Source organism: Sceloporus undulatus, chromosome 4 (genome assembly GCF_019175285.1).
Source record: "Sceloporus undulatus isolate JIND9_A2432 ecotype Alabama chromosome 4, SceUnd_v1.1, whole genome shotgun sequence".
NCBI lineage: Eukaryota > Metazoa > Chordata > Lepidosauria > Squamata > Phrynosomatidae > Sceloporus > Sceloporus undulatus.
In genome coordinates this window covers 77,619,244-77,642,916 of record NC_056525.1, presented here as the reverse complement: position 1 = coordinate 77,642,916, position 23,673 = coordinate 77,619,244, and the positions used below count along the sequence as shown (strand labels likewise).

Here is a 23,673-nt window from a genome sequence, read left to right as displayed (position 1 = left end):
CCCCTTTTCTTTCTCCTCGGTTGTGATAGGATTTCTGTTCGCTCCTAATCTGGCCTGTTATGGAGCCTGGAAGAGGGGCCTCATCCCCTCCTCTCACATAAGACTCAGATCAGGCAAAACGGGGCCACCGAGACTCCTATGTAGCCGAGCCCCTTCAGGAACTATTGATAGGATTATTGATTATTATTGATTATTCAATAAAAATAACTATTTTGGTATTGCTTTCATGGTACTCCAGTTGTTACCCGCTTCAGTTAGACGACAGCGACGCCCCAGAGGGAACAGATATCTCCACCCCGAAGGAGGACAAGGCACCGTAAAATGGAGGACATCCGGGGGGGGGGGGAAGGAAGCCATGACCACATATAAAAGCCCCCAAATACAAATCATGGCCGGCATCGATAGCTTTTTGGTGGGTTTTTCGGGCGCTGTGGCCATGTTCTAGAAGAGTTTATTCCTGGCATGTGTGGCTGGCATCTTCAGAGAAGGCTGGCATGGAGGAGAGTGGGGTGTGTGTGTGTCTGTCTGTCTATCTATCTATCTATCTATCTATCTATCTATCTATCTATCTTCCATGTCAAACTGTATATTGTTGGGTTGCTGAATAGCAAGGCCAAGTATATATACCCCCCTCTGTCCCATGCCATGCTGGCGAAACGTCAGGAATAAACTCTTCCAGAACGCGGCCTCGTAGCCCGAAAAACCCACAAAAAAGATCCTCGTCGGACTGTCATTCCCTGCTCTTTATAATCCCTGCCCCAAAAGGAAGGCATTGTGGGATTCTTCCTGGAGAGGAGGCGGCAATGGAGGACCCGTCCGGGGGAAAGGAGGGGCTCTGTTTAGCCTTCCTGCCCCCCCAATGGAAGCCTTGCTGGGTTCTTCCTGGGGGCCCCTTGGAAGTCCCCCCACTGAGCTTGAGCCAGTGGCCAGCCTCTCTCTTGCCCGGCCAAGGGCCACGTCGGAAGGCGGCGCTTCCTCTCTTGCTCCCTCTTCCTCCATCCCTTTTCCCTTTTGCCTTTCCCTCTTCTGCCACCGTCTCCTTCTCTCTCTCTCTCTCTCTCCTCTGCCCCTTCTGCCTTTCATCTCCTTCTCCCCCGCCCTCCCTTTCCCTCCCTCCTTCCTGCTCTCCTCCTTCCCTTTCTCCCTCCCTCCCTCCTTCCCCTCCTCTCCTCCGTCCTCCTCTCCGGCCTCTTTCTGCCCAGGATGCTGATGGAGAAGCCCCCCGGCGACCCTCCGAGGGATGCGGCGCCTTTGGGAGCCCAGGAGGAGGAGGAGGAGGAGGAGGAAGAGGAAGAGGGTGAGGGGGAGGGCGAGGGCGAGGGGGCCCTTCTGGGGGAGCCGGAGTTGGGCCGCCGCCGCCGCCGCCGCCGCCTCGGGGCCGTCCCAGGCGGGGCCCTCCTCCTGCTGCTGCCCTCCCCGGCTCTGCTCAACGGGGCCTCGGCCAAGGAGGCGGGCTCCCCGACGGCACCGGCGCCGGGCCCCCTCCCCCCGGGGCCCCTGATCGAGCTGGGACGCCCGGGGAGGGCCTTAAAAGCCCCAGAGCCACGCCGCCAGCAAGAGCCGGGCATCCGGAGGAGCACCAGCGCCAGCAGCAGCCCCTTGGCCCTCGCCCTCCCCCTCGGAGCCGGCCCTGGATCGCCCCCCCGACAGAGAAGCAGGAGGAGGGAGCACCGGCAGCAGCCTCGACGCCCGCATGGTGCAGCTCAGCCCGAGCCCGGCGCCCGCCCTGCCGCTCCAGCCGCCCGCCCGAGCCATGCTCTACGGCCCCCCCCCCCCCCCCCCCCCCCCCGCCAGGTCCGCCCCCCCGACTGCCTTCCCGCCCGAAGCCCCCCCGACGTCCTACCGGGAACCCACCGGGAAAGACAGGCCCGGGACAGCCGCCCCGACCCGCTTCCTTCTCTCTCTTTCTCGCTTGTCTTTGTCCCCTCTTTCATTTGTCGCTCTTTCTTTTGACAGAGGACAGCCCTTGCCTTGCCTTTCTCCAGTTTCGTTTAGTTGCCTCCTCTCCGTTTTTCCTTTCTTCCCCCTTTCCCCTTAGTTGGTTCCCCCTCTGGTCTCTTTCTCTCTTTTCCTTTCCTTTCCTTTCTCCAATTTCGTTTAGTTGCCTCCTCCGCACATTCCCTTTCCTTCCCTTTTTCTCTTTCTTATTCCAACCTTCTCTTCTCTCTCACCTTTCCTTTCCTTTCTTCAATTTTGCTTCAGTTGCCTCGTTCATATATCTCGTTTCCTTTCCTTTCCACTTAGTTGTTCCAGCGTTCCTTTCCTTTCCGCTCCCTTTTCCCTTAGTTGGTTCCACTGTGTTCTCTTTCTCTCCTTTTCTTTTCCTTTCTCCAATTTCATTTAGTTGCCTCTTCCATGTTTTCTGCTTCCTTTCCTTTCTTGCTTAGTTTTCCATCCTCTATTTCCCTTTCCTTTCCCTTCCCTTTATCTCTTTCTTCGTCCAACCTCTGTTCTCTCTCTTTCCTTTCCTTTCTCCAACTTTGCTTCAGTTGCCTCCTTCATATCTTGTTTCCTTTCCTTTCCACTTAGTTCTTCCACCTCCCCTCCCCTCCCCTCCCCTCTCAGTTCTCCCCTTTCTCTCTCTTTTCCTTCCCAGTTTTCTTTTTGTCCTTCCTTTTTGTGTTCTCTTTCAGAACCAAAACTCGATAACGGAATCCCTTTTTGTCTTTCCCTCTCATTGAGGGGCCTGACTTCTACTAGGAACCGTGTTGTTGTTGTTGTTGTCGTTGTCGTTGTTGCTGTTGCTGTAATGGCCGATGTAGAAGCGGTGCCTGGATGAGCTCCAGAGACTCTGCCACATGAAAAGAGCAGGCCTTCCCAGCAAAAGAATTCATCCCTTTCTTTGGAGCGAACTACCAATTAGATAATTGTTCTTTTTCTGCAGACAGGGCAAAAGTCAGGGGAAGTGCCAACATCCAGCGGCTCATCGCTATCTATGTAGACATCCTTTGTAGCATTTACAACACACACACACACACACACACACACACACACACACACACACCCCTTTCTAGGAAGCTCTTTAAAAATGCTGTTCATTTTGGAAATTCATTTCACGGAAGAATTGTTAAACATCTCCTACCTTCGGATAGTATGGAACGGTTTGTTACTAGTACTGGCACAGTGATAACAAATTGCACCAAAGTGACAAAGGAATTACTTGTTCTTCTGGACTTTTCCCTCTTTCTAGATTCAATCTCTCTCTCTCTCTCTGTATGTATATGTGTGTGTATGTACACACATACATATAATCTATGTAAAGCCTCTGCTGGTGGAATAGGGAGACTGTATAAAGTGTTGAATAGGTGCTCTTGGGTGTTTTGCCACAATTACTTAAATTATTGTGGAGGATCTTAGATTTTTTTTTAAAAAGATATATTTTTGTTGCCATCAGAAATGTCATGCAATTTAAAGGACAAGTCACTTCTGTGCTATGCATGAAGGCTTTGTAACAGCCACAGCCCTTTTGAGTTTGTCCAGGCTAGCTGATGCGTTGACAACGATATCATGGAATAAAATACTTTAAGCCGAGTAAATATCCCTGTGATCTAAAAAGAAAAGAAATAGGTTGCAACACGCCCCTTAATTCTTCTCGTAGATATACTTTAACAGCACTGAAGGCAGGTGTATCAGATGAATGGATTTTAATGGAAATGACATCCATATACATTTGCTTAGAATTGCAGTTCTGGTGCTTTGTGTCTGAGAGCATTTATATTGTAGGTACACACACCGCAAGCACTTACCACATGCAGCGCACACAGGCACACACCCATAACAAGGAAATGAACCTTTGTATATACATTGTCTATTGAAGGGACTACATTAATAATGTACCATAGGCTTTAGTGGTGTTCTGCTGAGTTGGACCACCTACATTTCCCCCTCATTTTGTTGTTTTTCTGCTTCATGCTTTGCAGTGGTTTTTTTTGGAGAGCCAGACAACTTCTCAATGTACAACAACCGAGTGAAAAGAAGACCATCCCCCTATGAAGTGGAGATCTCTGATGGTGAGAAATCCCCCTTTTCCCCTCTCCTCTACGCTTAGGGTGATTGTTGGAATATCCCAACTCTTCTGGCTTATTTCCCCACAAGTGGGACTGGCAACAGTGGAGTCTCCTGTTTGGGTCATTCAGACATGCCCTTTTCTAGAACAGCCCTTCCTCCAGCTATAAGCCCATATTCAGTTCCCCCAAACCATTTTAGGAATTGTAATTTTTTAAAAATCCCTTTAGGATTTGCTCCACAACCTAAACAAATAATGGCAAATTTAGGGGTTACCCTAAGTGCTCTCTGTTGTGTGAGTAGTTGTGGTCCTTTTTTCAATACCCAAAGAACAATTGGCCATTAGTATATATTAATTAGCTGTTAATATATAGGATGGCTAAGGTGGGGAAAAACAGTGGTGGTGACAATGACAAAGAAGATTATGCATATGTTCAGGATTAAGTATGAAGAATTTGGAAGCCGAGAGAAGACAATATTCACCAAGTGCTTTGTGGCTTTTCCAGTGCTGGTCATAAAATTTCATTTCATGGAGCTGCTATTGAAGCACATAATATTCATATTGCATACGGATAATAAGAGCAATAACTGTGTTGGGTGGTTTTTATTCTATTTTGGTGTGGATCTCCAAAGTGGGGTCAGTAGACTGCAACCATAGAGATTCCCCCCTTACCATGACATTTTGTGCTGAACTGGGAGACAAAGCAGCTTTGGTTTCTCGTATACATCTCCCCACACTCCTGTAATGCAACCCTTTCCCTTCCCTGTTGCAATGGGCAGTTTTCTGCACTGCAAAATTATATTGCTATGGTTTTAACTGCTGTAGCAACATCACAAGGAATCCTGGAATTTGTATTTAAGGGGAAGTATTTAGCACTTTCAGCCACCGAACTACAGGATTCCATTGGACAGAGCAATGGTGGTTAAAGTGGAATCATAGTGCTATAATAATGGAATGTAAAAGAGCCCCATAAAAGGGGGAGAGGCACTGACTGCAATCAGGAACTAAGTAGCTGCCCCACAGTATTAAATTCTAGATGAGAAAATGTTTTATGAGTTGGAGAGGGGAGGAAAATAGGATGGAGAAGCCACAGTCAGCTCATCTCTCAATTCTGTGGTTGATTTCACCATAAAAGGAGGGTGAGAGCAGCTTCCAGCAGGTTATAGGCAGCCAGCTATACCAGCCACATGTATACAGTTCTCCTCTGGAATTGATTCCCATTATGGAATTCATCACAAATATCTTTTCTTCTTATCGGTTTGATTTTACAGTTATCCATGACAACAGAAATAACAGCAAAATCAAACCAATAAGAAGAAAATATATTTGTTGCCATGGGGTATTTTTGGGACCCAAAGGCAGGTTCTATGACTAAAGAAACTGATTTTATAAAGACAGAGAAACAAATACTGGAAGTGGTGCCAGGTTTTTCTATAGAGGTTGGTATTTGTAAGTTAGGGTTGAGTTAGTGCAAAAAAGTATGTGTGTGTTGTAGGGGATGGGGATGGAGGTGCCAATTAAATTTTAATTTCAAGACATAGCATTGTGTCTTAATAGCATTCTGTTGCTCTTTCTGCTATATTTGTTACCTTCGAAAACACACTGAGAGGGTAAGGCTGAAATACAGATAGCCACATACACACCTCTCCCTCCCTCTCTCACACACACCAGCACTGTGGCCCATGGAATAATTTAAACCAAGGGTGGGCAACTGTGCTAAGAGTCCATTTTTGCTCCCATGCCTTCAGCTGGTCACAGGGATGTGTCTCAGTCAGACTGGAAGTGGTATCACCTTCTCTTCCAGGCTTGAGACATATCCCTGTGGTTGGCTAAAGGGCGTTGTTGTTGCTGTTGCTGTGTACCTTCAAGTTGTTTCGGACACAGGGCGACTCTAAGGCGACCCTTTCACAGGGTTTCATGGCAAGATTTGTTCAGAGGGGGTTTGCCCATGCCTTCCTCTGAGGCTGAGAGGGTGTCATTTGCCCAAGGTCATCCAGTGCGCTTCCATGGCTGAGAAGGGATTCGAACACTAGTCTCTAGGGTTGTAATCCAATGCTTAAACCACTGCATCACACTGGCCCTCCTGGTTGAAGGCATGGGAACAAAAACTGAGCCTTTGCACAGTCGCCTACTCCTGCTTTAAATTATTTCCTGGACCTCATATCACTTGACTTTCAATTGAAATTTAGTGAAGGGGATGTTTTGATCTATGAGAGAACAGGAGGGCATGTTTCTGTGGTGGTTTGGCCATTTTCCAGCTGATTCTGGAAACCTTGGGGGATGAATGTAAAAAATGAGGCGTTGGTGAGAAGCATGGAGGAGTCTCCTTGGGGGGCTTTGGAGGACCACAAAACAGGGCTTGATGCAGCATACAGCCCTCCACCATCACTTCCTCCCACCTCTGGGGTTGCTCCGAACTGAACTGTAGGGTTGTTTGGTGGAACAGTGGTTAAATGTATTGCAGCCACTCATAAGGTTGTGAGTTCAATACCAGCTAGGGAGTCAGGGTTGACTCAGCTTGGCATCCTTCCAAGATTGCTAAAATGTGTATCCAGCTTGTTAGGGCAATTAGCTGACACACTGTAAACCGCTTAGGGAGCACTTAAGTGCACTGATAAGCACTATAGAAATGTTTTTGCTATTGCTATTGCTACAGTTTGAAAATGTTAACTTCAAGTCCCAAAGTAACAACTTTGTAGAATCTATGGAAATCAGGCCTGTACAAAGTTGACCCATTAAACTAAACACAGATTCTTGACAACGCTTCAGTAGTGGTCTTAATCAGGCAGCAAAATCAAGGTTTTACTGCTAACAAGGGTTCATGCATGGCAGCTACACAACATTTGCTGAATCACATGTTGTTCAGACCTGGACTAAAGGAAGTACTAGTGAGGATGGTGATGAGGTTTACTGATGTGGAGTAATAATTTGAAGTAGGAATCTCAGTTAGCAACCCTGGGAACCAGGGTTATTTGTCCATGATCTTCCTATTTTTCTGCATGTACTGATTCTTTTTTGTTTGTTTGTTTTAAGTCATTCAATTGAACTAAAAAAAAAAAATCAAAAGAAAATCCCAGGTAGAGAAAAGATCCAAATATCTATCTTTTTTCAGCTTTTGAATTTTAAAAAGCAGGTTTTAAATTTTTCCAGTCACCCTGTTCACATATATGGGCAAAGTCCTTTCCCCCTCACTCCTATTTCTCTGTAGGTATTTTGCTTTATATTCTTCTATTAATATTTGCTATGTGTGTTAACAATGACCTCTAACTAGCTGTGACGTTATACCATAGACTCTATTAATAAGCACATCATTTTATCAAATGTAACATTTGGGATAGGGATTCATTTATTCCTAAATTGAAGCTACTGCAGTTTATATATAGATTGGATGTCATTTGGGCAGCTCATTTTGAAAAGCAAAGGCTCTTTGCTAAGCTGTTTGAGCAGTAGGACTGATCTTCAATGAAGAAAATCTTCCATTTAAAACAAAACCCGTATCAATATCAGTGATAGTTTAGCTCTGAGCTTCGGCCTGCTAAATGGGTGTCATGTCTGTTGCAGTGGGAGACAAACTACTGTAAGCATGTTCATGCACTAATTGTGGCGCTTGCTGTGTTAAACATGCCATGTGTGTTGTGCGAGATGTATCTCTCCAAGCACTAGGAGTTGGTGCCTGTGGTTGACTGTGGCCACCTTTGTTGTTGTGCTTCCACCTCACATGTTACATGTGAGAATATCTGCGGTATCAAGTAATACTAGAAAAAGGATTTAAGGTGCCAAATTAGGATCATATCCTTGAAGGCACACAACAACAATCTTAAAGACAATGCCTCTCAGGCAAAGCTCCATGCAACTTCTGGCAAGTGTACCTTCCTGTGGAAGAGGGGTTTCTCGTTTACTTCAGCAAAGGAGAAAACACTTGTGTGCCCAATCCTTTGCAAACATAGAGCTTTCTGTGCCATTACATTTAATAAAAAAAGAGTTGCCTGAAAAGATGGACAGAACGGCGCCTCTTTTCATGCCATGTATAGGAGCCAGTTGGACCAGCAGTCCAGTCTCCACTACACTTAAGGGCAATAGGCTAATCTAGGGAGTTCAGGGTAGGCTGCACATATAAATAGCTCTGTCCGCCAACAGATTTTGCCACTGCTCCATGTGCCTTGGCATCTCAGCTTGCCTGAGGGAGCTCTCTTATTCTGTAGGGCTAGTAGACAGCAAAGCTCTAGGAATGGATTAGAGCAACAATATGAAAATAAATGCCATTATAATGCAGCAGGAAAGGTCATACACTTATAAAGAAAAGATGTTGCAGTAAGTACATGGGAGTTAATCTAGGAGTGGCAATTACATTTGCTGACTTGGAGGTGCTGGGAGCTTCCAAGCTCTGATTCATAATGATTTTAAGATACCTATACTAGATGTACTTCCTTTGTTTTTAATTTGGAGTGAAAGTGCCAAATGGAGAGTTTTAGAGAAATAGACTTGTGGGATCTCTATTTTGTTCTTCACCAGATGCCCAAGAGCCACCAACTATAGCCTGGTGCCAGAATAAGGAATTTGTTTTGATTAGCAGAAATGAATAGAGTTAACAGTGCTTCCAAACATAAATCTGCTTCTAATCCCCCCCCACTCATCTTCATTTTCATGGTATCATGTAAAAGGAAGAGCCATTTTGTTGTTGCTGCGACCACACCATCAGGAGTCAGAAATCTTTGCTGATCTGTTGCAAATCATCCAGAGACATAACAGTATTTCCCTATCTGTTTTCTGCCCATTTCATATCTAGATATCTATGTAGCAGATGAATAGAACATGAGCTTAAATAAACACATAATCAATAATTCTGTAGTTCAAAGTGATAAAGTACCTGAAGTTGCTAAGCATAGTTCGCTATTATATTATTTCTTATTTCTACAGATTTGCCAGGCAGCGGTTATATTCTTTAGCATAATGGTTGTGGACTAACATTGCAGACTGGGTCAGTCCCACATTGGAGGCTGATCCTCACTTTAAGGCCACTTATGGACATGATTGACAACCAATTCAATACAACTATGCTAGATTTTGTAATTATGAGGGCTTATGACAGAACATTGAATGAGGCTTAAGTCTGTTTTCTGCAAATTAGGTTAAAAAGGGCAAAATATTCTCCTAGTCAGAACATTTCTGAAGTAAACAGTTGACAAAATAGGACTAAATCTTACCAGTGAGTTAGGAATACTAGTGAAAAGAAAGGACGTATCTATTTCTAGTTTAACTAATATAAGCAATATCAATTGTAGTATTTATGCCTATTCAGGGCATTCGGTAAAAAACATTTGGCATGGATAGAAAACTGCATTAAATTCATAGGGTGGAACTGAATGGGAATATAACCATGCATTATCAGTCTGGAATAGAGAAACACCTCTGCCCAGCCAAATGGGTGTCAGACCTTGCAAGTCAATGATAACAGGAATGTTGATGAATCACAGAATCATAGAGTTTGATGATTCTAGTCCAGTCTCCTGCCATGTGGGAATGCATAACAAACACTTCTGAGAGATGGGCCATCTAACCTCTGTTTGAAAACCTCCAAAGAAGAAAAGTCTATTACACTCTGGGGCAGCTAGTTCACTGTCAAACATCTCTTACAGTAAGGAGGTTAGTAGAAGTTCTTAATGTTTAAGTGAATTCTTTTTTCTTGCAATTTGAATCCATTGGTTCATGTTCTAATCTCTAGTGCATCAGCAAACAAGCTCACTCCATCTTTTACATGACATCCTTTCAGATATTTGATGGGAGTTATCATATATCCTCTCTGTGTCCTCTTCTCCAAGCTAACCATACCCAGGTTCCTAAGCCATTCTGCATGGGGTTTGGTTTCCAGACCTTTTACTATTTTGGGTCCTCTCTTCTGGGCAGATTCCAGCTTGTTTATACCCTTCTTGAACTGTGGTGCCCAGAATTAGGCACAGCATTTCAGGTGAGGTCTGACCAAAGCAGAATAGAGTGGTACTTTCCTTGATTGAAGTAAAGAGGCAAAAAGTGTGAGCTGGAAAATTAATGGTTCAGTTATCAATTCAGCCACAAAAGGCAAAGGAAGCAGCACTGTTCCATAAATTTGAAAAGATTCAAAAACCCATAGTTGGATATACCATTATAACAGGGATGGGAATCATGTGGCCTTCCCAGTTTGTGAGACCACAACTTCCATCATTCTTCTCCATTGGCTAGATTGACCAGGGCTGCTAGGACTTTGTCTAGCTATACCTGGAAAGCCACATAGCTTCCACATCTGCTAACCCAAATAGCACAAAATAAACGCACCAGATCCCATCTGATCTTGGAAGCTAGGATAGTTAGCCCTGGTTAGTAGTTGGATAACAAATAGCAGGTACTCCAGGTTATATTTCAGAGAAAGGAACTGGCAAAACCACCTCTTAGTATTTCTTGCCTAAGAAACCCCTAGGGAATTCATAGGTCAACAAGCAATTTGAAGTGTGCCTGCACACACAGAGAGAATAGAGTTTTTAAAAACTTGGGAATATTAACTCCCAGACCTTCCTATAGTCATTCAGTAGTCCAAATCAGTATCTTTCCTAAGCTCTGCAAAATAATGAGCAATCTTTCAGGTTCTCTGGAGGTCTTTAAACAGAGGCTGGATGACCATCTGTCAGGGATTTCCTGCATGGCAGGGGGTTGGACTGGATGGCTCTTGTGGTCTCTTCCAACTCTATGATTCTATGATTCCTGAACATTTCTGAGTTTAATAAGACAATGCCTGCAGTAGTGGAGTGGAAAAAGAACTCAAAGGGCCAGAGCACCAGGAGATCTTTATTAGCAGTTAATCCACTTCAGCTTTTCCATTCCCTTTTGAATTTACCAGTAATCCTCACAATATCAAAATGGCTGCAGAATGGATTTCCCCGGCAACCATATATTGTTGTGAATTCATTCCATTGTAATGCTGTTAGACCCAGTGATTTTAGAAAAGAGCTGTTCAGAACTGCTAGAACTGGTTTGTTCATTGAGACCAACACAACTGCCTGCATTTTTTGGATTTCCCTTGGGGACATGGCAATAGGATCTGATATGCACACTGGCTAGCACACTACTGCATGTGCCTAAAAATGGGCTTATTCTAGAAGGATCATGTGCATGAGGTCTGTAAGATCCCAAAAGCCCCTTCCTCAAAAATAGAGGGACAGGGAAGTTATAAAATGGCTCCATCATGTTCTGAAATCAAGAATGATAATTTGACCATCCTTGATTCTGGAACATGATGGAGCCATGTCACAGCTCTGTTGGAAATGCTGAAGGAAATTCTCATCTTAAGGGTAGGACATGATGACCAATTAAGTGTCTTTAGATTTTGTTATCTGACAGCCTTGCTAAGTATTGGCATGGCAGGTAGCAACATTAAAGTGCTGTGATGATCAGCAAAATGTTCCTTGGTGAGCAGGGCTTTAGGCAAGCTGCTGTTTGAACTGAAATTCCTACTGTGACCACAATTAAACTCTCTGACTTGAAGAGAATACAGAATCAGACATTATCATTCTAAGTAGCAGAATCATCATGCCACAATGACAGGTACAGGCAGTTTCCAATTGCACACCTGAGTAGAATGAGATTCTAGAATTTATCTGGTGATATAATGACATTTTAAAATGAGAAAGCAAAGAAGGACACCGTTTTTCCCCAATTAAAACTTTATTTGTCAGCCATTCTCTTGCTTAATTAGAATTCTGTTGTTATAAGGGCATCACACTGCATTCACAAATGAAGGTCATGAAATTTATGCTTGTAAGTGTTTTGAATATGCAGGATGAATTTTATTTTGGATCACCTCTGTTTGGTATTTCTGTGCTTAGGGTATTCAGTGTCAAGATGGTCAAGCGAAAAGAAGATCAAAAAAGATTGAACAATAAAGAACAGCCCCTCCCTCCATATCCAAATTCACAATACAAACTTTGCTTGATTTAATCTATTTTACCTATCATTTTGCTTTATGGCTTTAATGGCCAGGCATGAGAAAACTTACTAAAAGAAGCTAATCAACTAGCAACTGAAGGACATTAGGTTAGAGCAGCCTTTCAGATGGGCTGACTATAACTCTCATCATTCCCAGCCACCACCGCTGTTTATCATGCTGTTTGGGAAATAGGAAAATTGAAGCTCAACACATCTGGAACTTTAAGTCAGGTTAAGTGATTTTAGCCTGAATGTCAAGGTACTAAACTCATTTTGGAGATAGAGTTCAGGACTTTGGATAGCTCCTTTAACAAATCAACTAAAATCCAGAAGGGATTTACCAGAGGCCATTGCTTGCAGTTCAAAATTAAAAATTTACTGTTCAAAATGTACTGTTAAACATGGTCTTACACAGTCCTTCCATGAGTCCAGTCAAAAGAATTCCTAGATACATCTTTAGGATGCTTCTAGATGAAGGTCTCCTACCATTATCAGTCAAAAGGTTTTCTTCACTATTTCTACTGTTTCCTCCCCATGGTAAGAAAAAAAAGGTAGAAGTATTGGTGGGAAAACACAGGGTCTTGCAAGTGGTAAAACACCCTCTTTGATGGAGAGTGGTTGTAAGATCAAAGCCTCATCTGCAGAATCTGAAGGTTTTTCAGATGTACACACTAGCAAGGCAATCCTGGCAGAAATTTCTTAACATATGATGATTTTGAAGAAGATGTCCATTTTCAGATTTCAAAATAATTCTTACTAATATAAGCAGGTGCAGAACTTGAAAAAAATTATTTCTTTGGATTACATTTTCCAGAATCCTCCACACAGACTGGGGAATTTAGGGAATGGTTGTCCCCAAATGCAACTTCTCCAAGTTCATAAGTGATCTGGCTTTTAGTCTTGCTGACCAGTCGAGTCTGTGAATACATTAGGAGGTGTTTTCCTTGAGCTTTAATTCACACTTGTCTAGATCCAACATCAACACCTGAAATCTTTAGGCAGTTGCCAAGGCCCCAGTCTTCCAGCAGGTCCTAGATCTGCTAGCCACCATTTTGAAGTTTCCACAGTGCTTGCAATTTCAACTAAGAACCACAATTTTAGTGTCCCCAGAATGTAATAGGTGTTTGTCAGGTGCATTTAAACTGACCTCAAAAATCAGATCAAATAAATGTACAAGGAGGGGAAACGTGCTATCCCTGACTCCTTCCTTTCTATTTCCATTATTTTGTACATAAGGAGAGTGACTTCCTGAATGGAAATTCTTCTCCTATGCCTGAAGTTCTTCATGCAGTTTAGTACCTCCAATACAGGAGACTGCCCTCATCAGAAAATTGCCCTTTACATAATGATGAATATCAAGATGAAAGTGGGATGGGCTAGGAACCTTTTATTTATTTTATTCACTTCTAGAATGCCTACTTAAATAGAATTTCAGTGAAATTTAAAATGATGGCTTATAACCATTCACCACTGGCACCAGATAAAGTAGTGGTCCACTAATGAAAGAAGGTTATTTCTAAGGACCCTTTTCAAGGCTAGAGCTGGTGCTGCTATTGACAGTTCTCTTGTATTGGAGATTAGACAACAACCCGAAGTACCTCTTATTTTAAGGAGTTTAACAGAAAAGTTTTTTTTAAAGCCTCAGTAGCTGTATTTTTCGCAGTTCCTCTCCAGATATTCCTTATTACTTTCCCACTCATTCACTCACCCCCAGTAGGTTTTTACTATAGATGCTGATAAAAGAAGCCAATTTCATGGCCAGGCGAATGATGCCATTTAAGTCAATTGTGTGTGGTTTCTCAGTCTGCGTAATGCATAATCTGTGCTGAGTAGTGATAAATATTGCTTACAGAAAAGAAAGGAGAATGACATTTGCTGCTGCCTTCTGCTTTAACATATGGTGATTCTTGCTCTTATGCACAGGGTTGAACTGGTCGCCTGGGTTGGCATCGGGAAGGAAATTTCCCCTGCGGCACACTGGCAGACACCGGGGCTTTTTCGCCTTCCTCTGGAGCATTGAGCAGGATCATCTGTTAGGATCAGGTGGGCGTATCCCACACGATCAACTTCCTGCTTTGATTTTAGGGTGGGCTAGCTGGTGGCACACAGTGAGGTATCTTGGGTCTTAATTCCCTTGTGAGGCCCGCCAAACACAGGAATCCAGAAAACCAGCATATTTGCTTTTTAGCATTGACGAGGCTGTGTGCAAGTTGCTGGTAATGTGTGTGTGTGTGTGTGTGTGTGTGTGTGTGTTACAGGGTTGTTTTCAAGGGTGTCTTTACACTAGTGGGAAGTACTTGTGTTTGCACAATGTAGCACACCTACATGTCATTGGTCTCACCTACCTATTACTTTGAAAACCCACTCCTGAATGACCATATGAGGTGGGTTGGTAGGGGGGAACTGGTAAAAATCGGGTGCCCCACATTACATATGATGGTATTTTCCAGTAAAACAGAAGCACTCATTGGATTCATCCCTCAGGCTATGTACAACTGTATCCCTTTTTGTTTGCCAGCCCTTTTGCTTTTAAGGACCCAAATGCTCTCAGTGTATTTATCACATCATGCATGTTAGATCATCCAATTAGATGGCATTTACACCAGAGACAGTCCAAATAATATGCCATATATTTTTATCCCCAGTGCTTTAACTGAACAGCTGAAAAAGTATTGAAAGATACATAAAAATGACAGTACTTAGTATTTTATGTTGTGTTTTTGCTAAATGTTAACATATTCATTTTAACATCCTTACAAGCTCTTATAAAAGGTTGATATGATTAGTCCTATATTATAGATGTGAGACTGAGAAAACAGTGGTTTACCTACCCTAGTGAGCTTAAAGTCTGAACTTAAATTTTTGCTGGAAGCTCCCAAAATATGACCTTAATAATTGCAGTTCTTGAGCTTTAAAGAGACATTAAGATTAAAGCTTATGAGGTAAAGTAACAACATGGCTCAGTTTATGATCTTCCATTGTTGTCTCATTCTCACTGTTGATCTCTTCTGGATGCTTGCTTGAATACAACATCTGTGCTGTACAGCTGCTCTTCCCATTAATTCTGTAGTCAAAGTCCAAACTTAAAACTGTAGAGAAACAACAAACTAACAAAATCCTGTTGTTAGTTTCAAGAGTAGACTCGCGTTATATCAACATTTATGTAAATCAGTTTGACTAATGTCCAAAACACACTGCAGTTTGAGACTGCTTTAACTGCCCTGGCTCAATGCTATAGAATTCTGGTAACTGTAGTCTTGTGAGACATTTAGCCTTCTTTGTTAGGAAGCTCTAGTGCTACAATAAACTATAATTCCCAGCATTTCTTTGCATTGAGCCAGGGCAGTTAAAAGAGTCTCAAACTGGATTATTTCTGCAGTGTGTTTTGGACCTAAGTGGTTATGCTTTAGTTGTGTTAACAATAGCATTTAACCTGTTATGATATAATTCTGGTTTGTGTCTGTTGAAGATACACTTACAAATATTAATCACAAACCTAATTCTTCTCAACCATAGTACTAGGAATAAATCTTGGGACATCTGTACCAGGCAATGTACACATGTGTAAGGAAACAGATGGACACACAATCCATATCTGAACAGTCTGATTTTTATATAATGAATTAACACAGACATATATTGCATCCTAAGTCTATGAAGGTTTTCAAGTTAAACAATGTTAATCTAAACAAACAATTAGGAAGACAAGTGGTTTCAAGGAACATCTGCTGTGAAAACTTTACTGATAATCTCTCTACAATGACAACTATTAGGCACATTAAACTTAATTTTGAGAGGCAGGGATATGTATAGCTGGAATAGAATATAATGGTTTAGACCGGGGGTGTGAATTGTGTTGCCTTGCAGATGTTATTGAAGGCAGTTCCTATCAATCCTAACTAGTAGAATCAATGGTGAAGAATGTTGGGTGCTGCAATTCACAACATGTGAAGGGCTGCATGATTTTCATGCATGGTTCGGACACAGAAGTCATATAATTCTTTAGATCAAGGCATGCACAAGCAGAGTCTAGTTCGTATAGCAGAGGGCTTTCTTAGTACCTTGGTTCCAATGTAGTCTTCTGTATTTCCTGGACATCTGCTCTTGGTGTTCAGGGGGTTGTCTGGAATGGCACGGAAAGGGCTGCATTTGGAGAAGGGAGTTAGCAGAAAGGGTGGCCATCTTTGAATTTCAGTTGCACTAGGCACCTTTGGATTAAACCAGTGTTTTGCAGAATGAGATTCCTGCTTTGAAGTGAGCTATTGTTGAAATGTGGGCAATGAATCCCTTTTCTGATAATGTTACACATTCCAAAATATCAAACACTTGGCATTATTTTAAAGAGAAACAAGTGAGCTATGCATGCCACAGTGTGAATTGTTTTGGATATGAGTTATAAGAATAGCTGGTTTAAAATAGAGTTGTAAATCTTCATAAATTTTCTTCTCTTGGACAAGAATGGATAATTTATATATGTTTCTCTACACTGTGAGAATGTCCTCAACAACTGTGCAGTTTTCAAGGACCATTCGCAGTTTGGGATTTATACTGCCATAAATCAGTATACTGCCATAAATCTTTTTTTAATGTAGCAAATTGCATAGACTGTGCAGAAATGTTTTCTGCATAGAAAGTCATGTTTTCTGCACATTAACATTTCTGCACAGAAAAATGGCATTTTCCACACAGAATAAGTCCTGGAATATGAAGATTCACATCCATCCAGGATTCTCCTTGACAGAGAAATCCCCTTTTCACCTTAGATTCAAATATTCACAACTGTTCTTGTTGTCTTTAGTTTAAATCATGTGAGAACAAAACATTTTTTTAAAAAACAAGTCTTTCTTTTGCAACATAAGGATAATGAAGCAGCATGTTTTAGCTGGGGGCAATTATCTTTTTAAAATATTACATGGACATTTCTTTCCTTGCAGATGCACTGATTGCAGACCAGCCACATGCATTGTAGAAAGTTCTGGTGTTTTACCAGAAATAATGGGAGAGGTATACACCAAGCTCTTAAGGCAATGCTTGGAAAAGTCACCTTTTGGACTACAACTCCCAGAAACCTGCAGTAGCCCTCAAATTCTTGCAGCTGCTGTTAATTAAAAAAAAAACTTTCCCAAGCCAGATTGTAGTTTGCCCTGCATCATATGGGAGGAATGAAATGGACATCTAATATTTATCTTCCATTTCTATGCTGGCAGATATATGCATGTTATCTTTGAATACCATGCTAGGTCTGCTAAATATCTACTGCTTAATGGGCCACACAATTTTTGAATCAGAGCTATTTCATTCAGTGTATTGTATAGACTAATATGCTTTCTATTTTTTGTCATTTTTAGGTCCTCATACAAAGGTGGTTCGTAGAATATTTACAAATAGCCGTGAGAGGTGGAGGCAGCAGAATGTCAATGGGGCTTTTGCTGAGCTCCGTAAGCTGATCCCAACCCATCCACCTGACAAAAAGCTCAGCAAAAACGAAATCTTGCGACTGGCTATGAAGTACATCAATTTCTTGGCCAAGTTGCTCAATGACCAGGAAGAAGAAGGGAACCAAAGGGGCAAAGTAAGCAAAGACACTGGCATAGTGCAAGAAGATCTTCTTCAGGACATGCTGTCTCCAAACTCAAGCTGTGGAAGCTCATTAGATGGAGCTGGAAGCCCAGACAGTTTCACTGAGGAGCATGAGACATTAGATCCTAAGCATACGAGAGCTCTCCACCATTCTATTCTTCCTATTGAAAGCAACACACAGCGATGATGAACCTACAGAGAGGCACAGGCAAGCCCCTGGATACCTGGTATTTGGAATTTATGCATGTCCTCTTCAGCTAAAGAATAAAATGGGTACTTCTTAAGTTTTCCATTCAGCCTCAACAATCTGAGAAAGGACAGAGCAGCAGGATGTGAGAGAATAACTGGATTAAATGAAGTCCCTCTTCCTTGCTTCAGTCCCTGATGCAGCATCAGCCTGCAAAGGTTGTTTTGTTACTAGTGTGTTTTTGAAAGATTTAACACTGTGGGCTTGAAATATGTAGGTGGCTCATCATAGATTTGTACCAGGTTTAGAAAAGATCTGACGCTTTGTCCTTGTTCAGATTACCTCTGTTTCTGCATTGTGTTGCCCCACTTCCCTCTTTTGGTCAGATCAAGCATCTTCCTTCCTGTATGTACATCCTTGACCATGGAAACCCTTAAAAATAATTCAGGCTGTGTGGTGGTATTTCTCCCACAGCTCACATGGTGGAAATTTATGCAATCTATCTTTGTTCTTCAGACAACAGCTTTGCCTTTTTTTTTAAGGAAGAAAGAAAATACCCCCTGTGAAGGAACAGTTAACTTTGTTTTGCTTTCATTTTTTTAAATATAGTCCAGTTTTGGATTGTTTGAGATCTTGTATTTATCACATGGAATTCTTTTTGTTTAATGCCAGCTTGCAGTATCTGCTGAAGTTATTTTTATTTTTTTAAAAAGGTACATCAGCGTGGGGTCTTGCTATCTAGCTTCTGACAATTCATCACAATGTTTTCTTCTGACATGGGTGAGCAGTAGTATTTCTTTGGACATATTGTTTTGAGGTTCCTTGTTTAATTTTTCCTGAAACAAGAGTGATGAGAAATTGTGTGTGTGCATGTGTGTGTGTGTGTGTGCGCATACAGTCTTATATATAGAAAACAACATTTCGGAAATGCACTTTTGTCTTGTTTGGGTTTACTTACGTAAAAGTTATCAAACACAATCCACCAAGAATCATTTATCTTAGCTGGTCAGAACAGCTGAGTTGCATGCTTGGCTCTAGAGGCAAATGGCCAACTGTGCTGTACCATGGACCCATGAGGGATTTTTATAGGCGATGCCTCTGAGCAACTGCTCAAAATCAGCTGTTCTCAGTAGCTTCATGGATGGAGAGCTCCTTTGTATTCTGTTGTACAATTTAGCCCTATGGTTGTGTGTTTTTTGCAGTGTGTGCCTTTACACGTACCTGCTCTGGCCATTTTGCATACACTGATTCAGCTCAAACACTTAACCCAGCATAAGGTGGCCATAAGATGACCATCATAAGGTTGCCACTGGGAAGCCATTTTGTTTTCAGAAAATAAAATGGCTTGGGAATCCAAACAGCTTCATAGAAAAATTTCTAATGAAATGCTGAATGGTTTCCGATGTGTGTGAGATTGTTGGATGTCGTAAAATATTATTGCTTTGGGCAGACAATTTTGGGGGAAAAGGAAAAAGGATTGTGTTTGTGTTTGATTTTGTGTGTGTGTGGGGGGGGGAGAGAAAGAATGAAAGAGAGAGAAAGATTGTTTACCCTGTTGGACAGCAGCCCCATAAATACCCAACAATAGGTGCTGTAGCATTGTCTTATTGCTGCTACATTTGAACATCTCCCTTCAATTTTTTTTGGCTGGAAAATATATTTTTATTAGCTGGAAATAACAACAAAAAGAAATCTATAGTCTGGAAAAGAAATGTGAAAGTCAGAGTAAATGACTTGTAAAGCATTGAATTCTAATTCCTAGGCTGTAAGGATAAATATAAAATACAATTAGTGTATAAACCCCATTGAACAGAGTGACTCACTTCTGAGTAACTAACCACAGGATTCTGCTGTTTCTGTGTTTCACTCAGGCACTGCTTTGTGTAGCCATCATCATTACGCCAGGTTTGGAGTATTTTCTTCCAGACCAAGATGTGCTTTTTCATTGTTTACACAGACTCTTTTCCTAGATAAGTATCTAAATGGGCAGTTGAATGCAGCTTCATCTGGCTATTTAGCTAACAAAGGCTGTGGCACAGGGTTGCCCATGCATCAATAAAGAGAAGATTGGAATTTATCAAACTGCTGTGCTAACAATATGTAGGGGAGCAGGAGAAATGCACTACTTTTTAAATGCATTGGTCTGAGAATGGGTGCATGGAGGTATGTGTACCTCATGCCATCAAAAAACCTGAAACCTTCCTAATACTGTATTGACAGCACTTCCTTGGGAACACTATGACAAATGTAGACCTGATCAGCCTGTAAAGGAAACCGAAGTTCAAATGCTCTTCTTCATGGAGCAAATGATGCTTTAATTTAGCAGCCCTAGTAATTATAATAGTTACAAATTGGCCAGAGCAAAGACAAGAAGATCAGGATGTACTGATAGACCTCTGGGTGATTAGCAAGGGTTTTTGTTTCCCAATGGTTTGACACTGGCTGTAACAAAATGTCCCCCCTCCAGTCAAGCTGCTAAGTCACTTGTCTATACTAATTCAAATGTTGACATGTACTTTTATTAACAGGCAAGGGAAATATGTGGCCCTCCAGATGTTGTTGCACTGGAATTTCCATCAAGTCTTCAAACTTGTCTATGCTGGTTGGGGTTGATAGATTTGTAAACAAACAGAATTCCCCATCCCAAATTTATATGCGGGTCATCCCACGTTATGGCAATAGGTTACTGGTGTCTCATGAGCCACCATTTCACATCCAACTGTTGTTGAGGAACTTCTGGGGAGAAAAGGCTGTTCCCTTTTCCCCACCACAATCTAGCTCACCCACATGAAAGCGATAAAAATACATCTTTGTCACTGATATAGTAACTGATGTGATAGTTTCTGACAAATTATCTCCCTCCCCCATGAAAATGCCCTGCTTTTGTAGAAACTGTTTTATCTGTACCAATACAGAAACTTGAATTCTATCATTTGATGTATGTTGACATCAAAAGTGGGTGGGGGATCAATTATCTGTTTTGATAGTTTCACATTTATTACCAGTCTGGTGGCACAACAACATGTGGATACCTTTGTTCATGCTTTACTTAAGTTTTCACATTATATTCTAGATCAGCCTATTTTAACTTGGTGGTGCCCTCCAGGCAGCATGGAAAATGGGGTGATGGGAGTTGTATTCTAAAACATTTGAGGGGAAACAGATTGGGGAAGACTGTCCAGGATGGATGGAACAATTCCCATTTTCTCACTGCTGATTAACATCACCGCTCCTTACATTCTTTCCTTATATAAAGGGAATGGTTCTCTTATTCTAAAGTATGTTGGTTGAGACACAATATATTAGACAGTTTACTTTTTAAATGTGACAGAAAAAAAAGCAAAATATATGGTACAAATAGCTGCCCTAAAGACATAATTGAAATGCTAAGGTTTCTGAAAGATAACCCAGCCATTTTAATGGAACGGTGTAAGGCACATTCAAAAGGTAGTGTCCCTTCAATGTGCGTGTTAAGGATTGCAGCTATATAGACAATTTTATGTTTATTTAGAAGAAAGTCAACTGAATTCAATAGGGTTTACTTCTGGGCATGTATACACAGGATTGCGCCCATACTTAAGATGTTAGTGGAATGCGTATGAAGAGGGAGGACATGTTGTAACTGAAACTGCTAGAGTGACAAAGCAAAACAGGAGAAACAGCAAAAAAGCAATGTTAATGATTGATGTGTTAACCATTCTTTATTTTGGTTTGCATTCTGCTGCACCAGACTAGGTACCAATCCCCTCCAAAGTAAAAACACAAAGCACAACCCACAATTCTCCCATGTATGTTTGTTGGTACTGGTTCATGGCATTCACTCAAAAAATGAGAAACCATTCTAAAAAGGTATGCCAGGAGTTTATATTAAAGAGTCTCAGTTGTGCAGCTAGGTTTGTTTGTTTTTGTAGATTTTAGACTTAATCATCTTGTGGTGGTAATGATGGGGTGGCTTTTCCTTCTAAAGCTTAGATAATAATATGTGTTACTTAACTTAAATCAGAGGCTGGACTCCTCTTGGTGTATTACACATGTATAACTTCCTTTGTGAATGTGGTCAGATATTTTTGTCCATATTTTTGTCCATATTCCTTTCAAGATCATGGAAAAAGAGTTGCATATGTGGTACCATTGTGCATGTGCATTTGGTTGCACAATTGGTTGTGCATTAAGTTGCATAATCCATTGTGCATCTGATTATGCAATTTTTTAACACTCAACACAAGGGTTGAATAATTCTGCACATATAATTCTGCACATTACCCTATGCAAATCTGATGTTTGATCTTGGCCGGAATGTAATTTTGCAGGCCTTGATGCTCATTCCCTTTAGTAAGGTCCTGGACTTCCTTCCCTCAGTCTTTCTGATAATAGCTACATCTATGATAAAGCAGTCTTTCAAACTACAGTTATAGCACTATGATTCCACTTTAACTGACATTGCTGCATCCAATGGAATCCTGGGATTTGTAGCCTGGGGAGGCACTATAGATCGTTGGCAGAGAATGCTAAATGCCCCCCTCCAAAAACTGCTAAAACTTCAGAAAACCCCAGAATTCCATAGGAACAAACAATGGCAGTTAAACTGGAATCAAAGTGCTATAACTGTGAAAGGGCCCAACATCTGATTTTCAATTATAAACTAAGAACAAGGAGAAGAAAAATGACATGTGTATCCCAAATCACAGATAATGCATGTGAATGAGGAGTGGGGTGGAGAACGTAAAGGGGAAAAACACACTAGGCCTGATTTTGAGTTGAAATGTGCATGACCTACTAGGAAGTTGCTCAATGGAAGTGTACTAATAAATAAGTAGCAAGGTTCATTTGGTTCAACACATTTCAAGATGTGTGGAGGCCACACCATGAAATACAGTGCATCTCCTTTGGTTTCTGTCTGCTCTTCCTTCCTTTCTCTGCCTTCCAGAAGATCTCTGTAGAGATGGCTCAAGAGAATTTTATGGATCAATGCATGGGGTTACACAGTCATCTCTTGGTAGTGAGTGAAATCTGGGTGTCAGGAAGGACAATTCTTGATATTTAGACAGACTGTTCTCTCTCTCTCTCTCTCTCTCTCTCTCACACACACACACACACACACACACACACACAAGCATGCATGCGCCCACACAGAGACACGGACCCACTTCCAATCCATGTGAGGGCAGGGAACTATCTAATTTAAAAAATAAATAATTTGTAAGCCGTTCTGAAAGCCTTCGTGGCTGAAGAGAGGAGTATAAATACTCCAAATAAATAAATGTGAGGGGATCCCATGACCCTTTCCAAAAATACAGTCTTCTTGTTGTCTCCCAGCACCCAAGCATCCAAGATCTGTTGATATGTACTTTAAATTGTGGTTTGGATGGTACATCTTTACTTTCCCACACCTCCTTTCTTGCCTGTTCTGTGTCTTGTTGTATATAACACCTTTGAAATGTTAAGTTCTGAAGAGGCAGCACTTTTGGTCAGTGTTGTACTATGTGATGGATTTCTTTCTTTGCTCACTTTGTTTTTCTGCATTTTATAGCAGAAGTTAAGTAACCAGAACTGGTACCTTTTTATTCTTATTACCTTTGTAAAGCCCACAAGGTGATGTGCTATTTAGAAAACACATTTGTTGTAATGTGTATGTATATATAAATAAATATATATATAATGACTATATTGAGGATATTTCTAAATAAAGGTTTACAAATCAACAGTTTCTAGTGCACCTCCTTTTGTCAACAAAGGGCTGAAATCCTGCCTAAGAGGAATTAGGCCTTGTCTCCCATCTCCCATCCCCATTTTCCCCCTTGTATGTTGTTTTATAGTATTGAAATGATGTGTTTAATAATAATATATAAAAAAACAAACAAACCACCCCACAGTTTTCATGCTTGTTGTCCACTGATTTCAGTCATTAACTGGCCAGTGGAAAGTGGGCTGTGATAATAGAGAAACA

At 41.5% G+C, this 23,673-nt stretch overlaps 1 protein-coding gene across 3 annotated transcripts; it reads left to right on the top strand.

The window, feature by feature from the left end:
• Positions 1 to 1,567: 1,567 nt before the first annotated feature.
• Positions 1,568 to 23,418, top strand: TAL1 (TAL bHLH transcription factor 1, erythroid differentiation factor). Of its 3 annotated transcripts, XM_042466138.1 has the most exons (4): positions 1,568 to 1,763; positions 3,568 to 3,594; positions 3,921 to 4,010; positions 17,308 to 23,418. In XM_042466138.1, exons 1-4 carry the CDS (start codon positions 1,694 to 1,696, stop codon positions 17,724 to 17,726), a joined length of 606 nt encoding a protein of 201 aa, XP_042322072.1. In that variant the 5' UTR covers positions 1,568 to 1,693; the 3' UTR covers positions 17,727 to 23,418. The 3 variants fall into 3 exon arrangements, with proteins under 3 accessions (XP_042322072.1, XP_042322070.1, XP_042322071.1); XM_042466136.1 differs by lacking the exon at positions 1,568 to 1,763 and adding an exon at positions 13,883 to 14,002 and having other exon boundaries at positions 2,991 to 4,010; XM_042466137.1 differs by lacking the exon at positions 1,568 to 1,763 and having other exon boundaries at positions 2,991 to 4,010.
• The last annotated feature ends 255 nt before the right edge of the window (positions 23,419 to 23,673 follow it).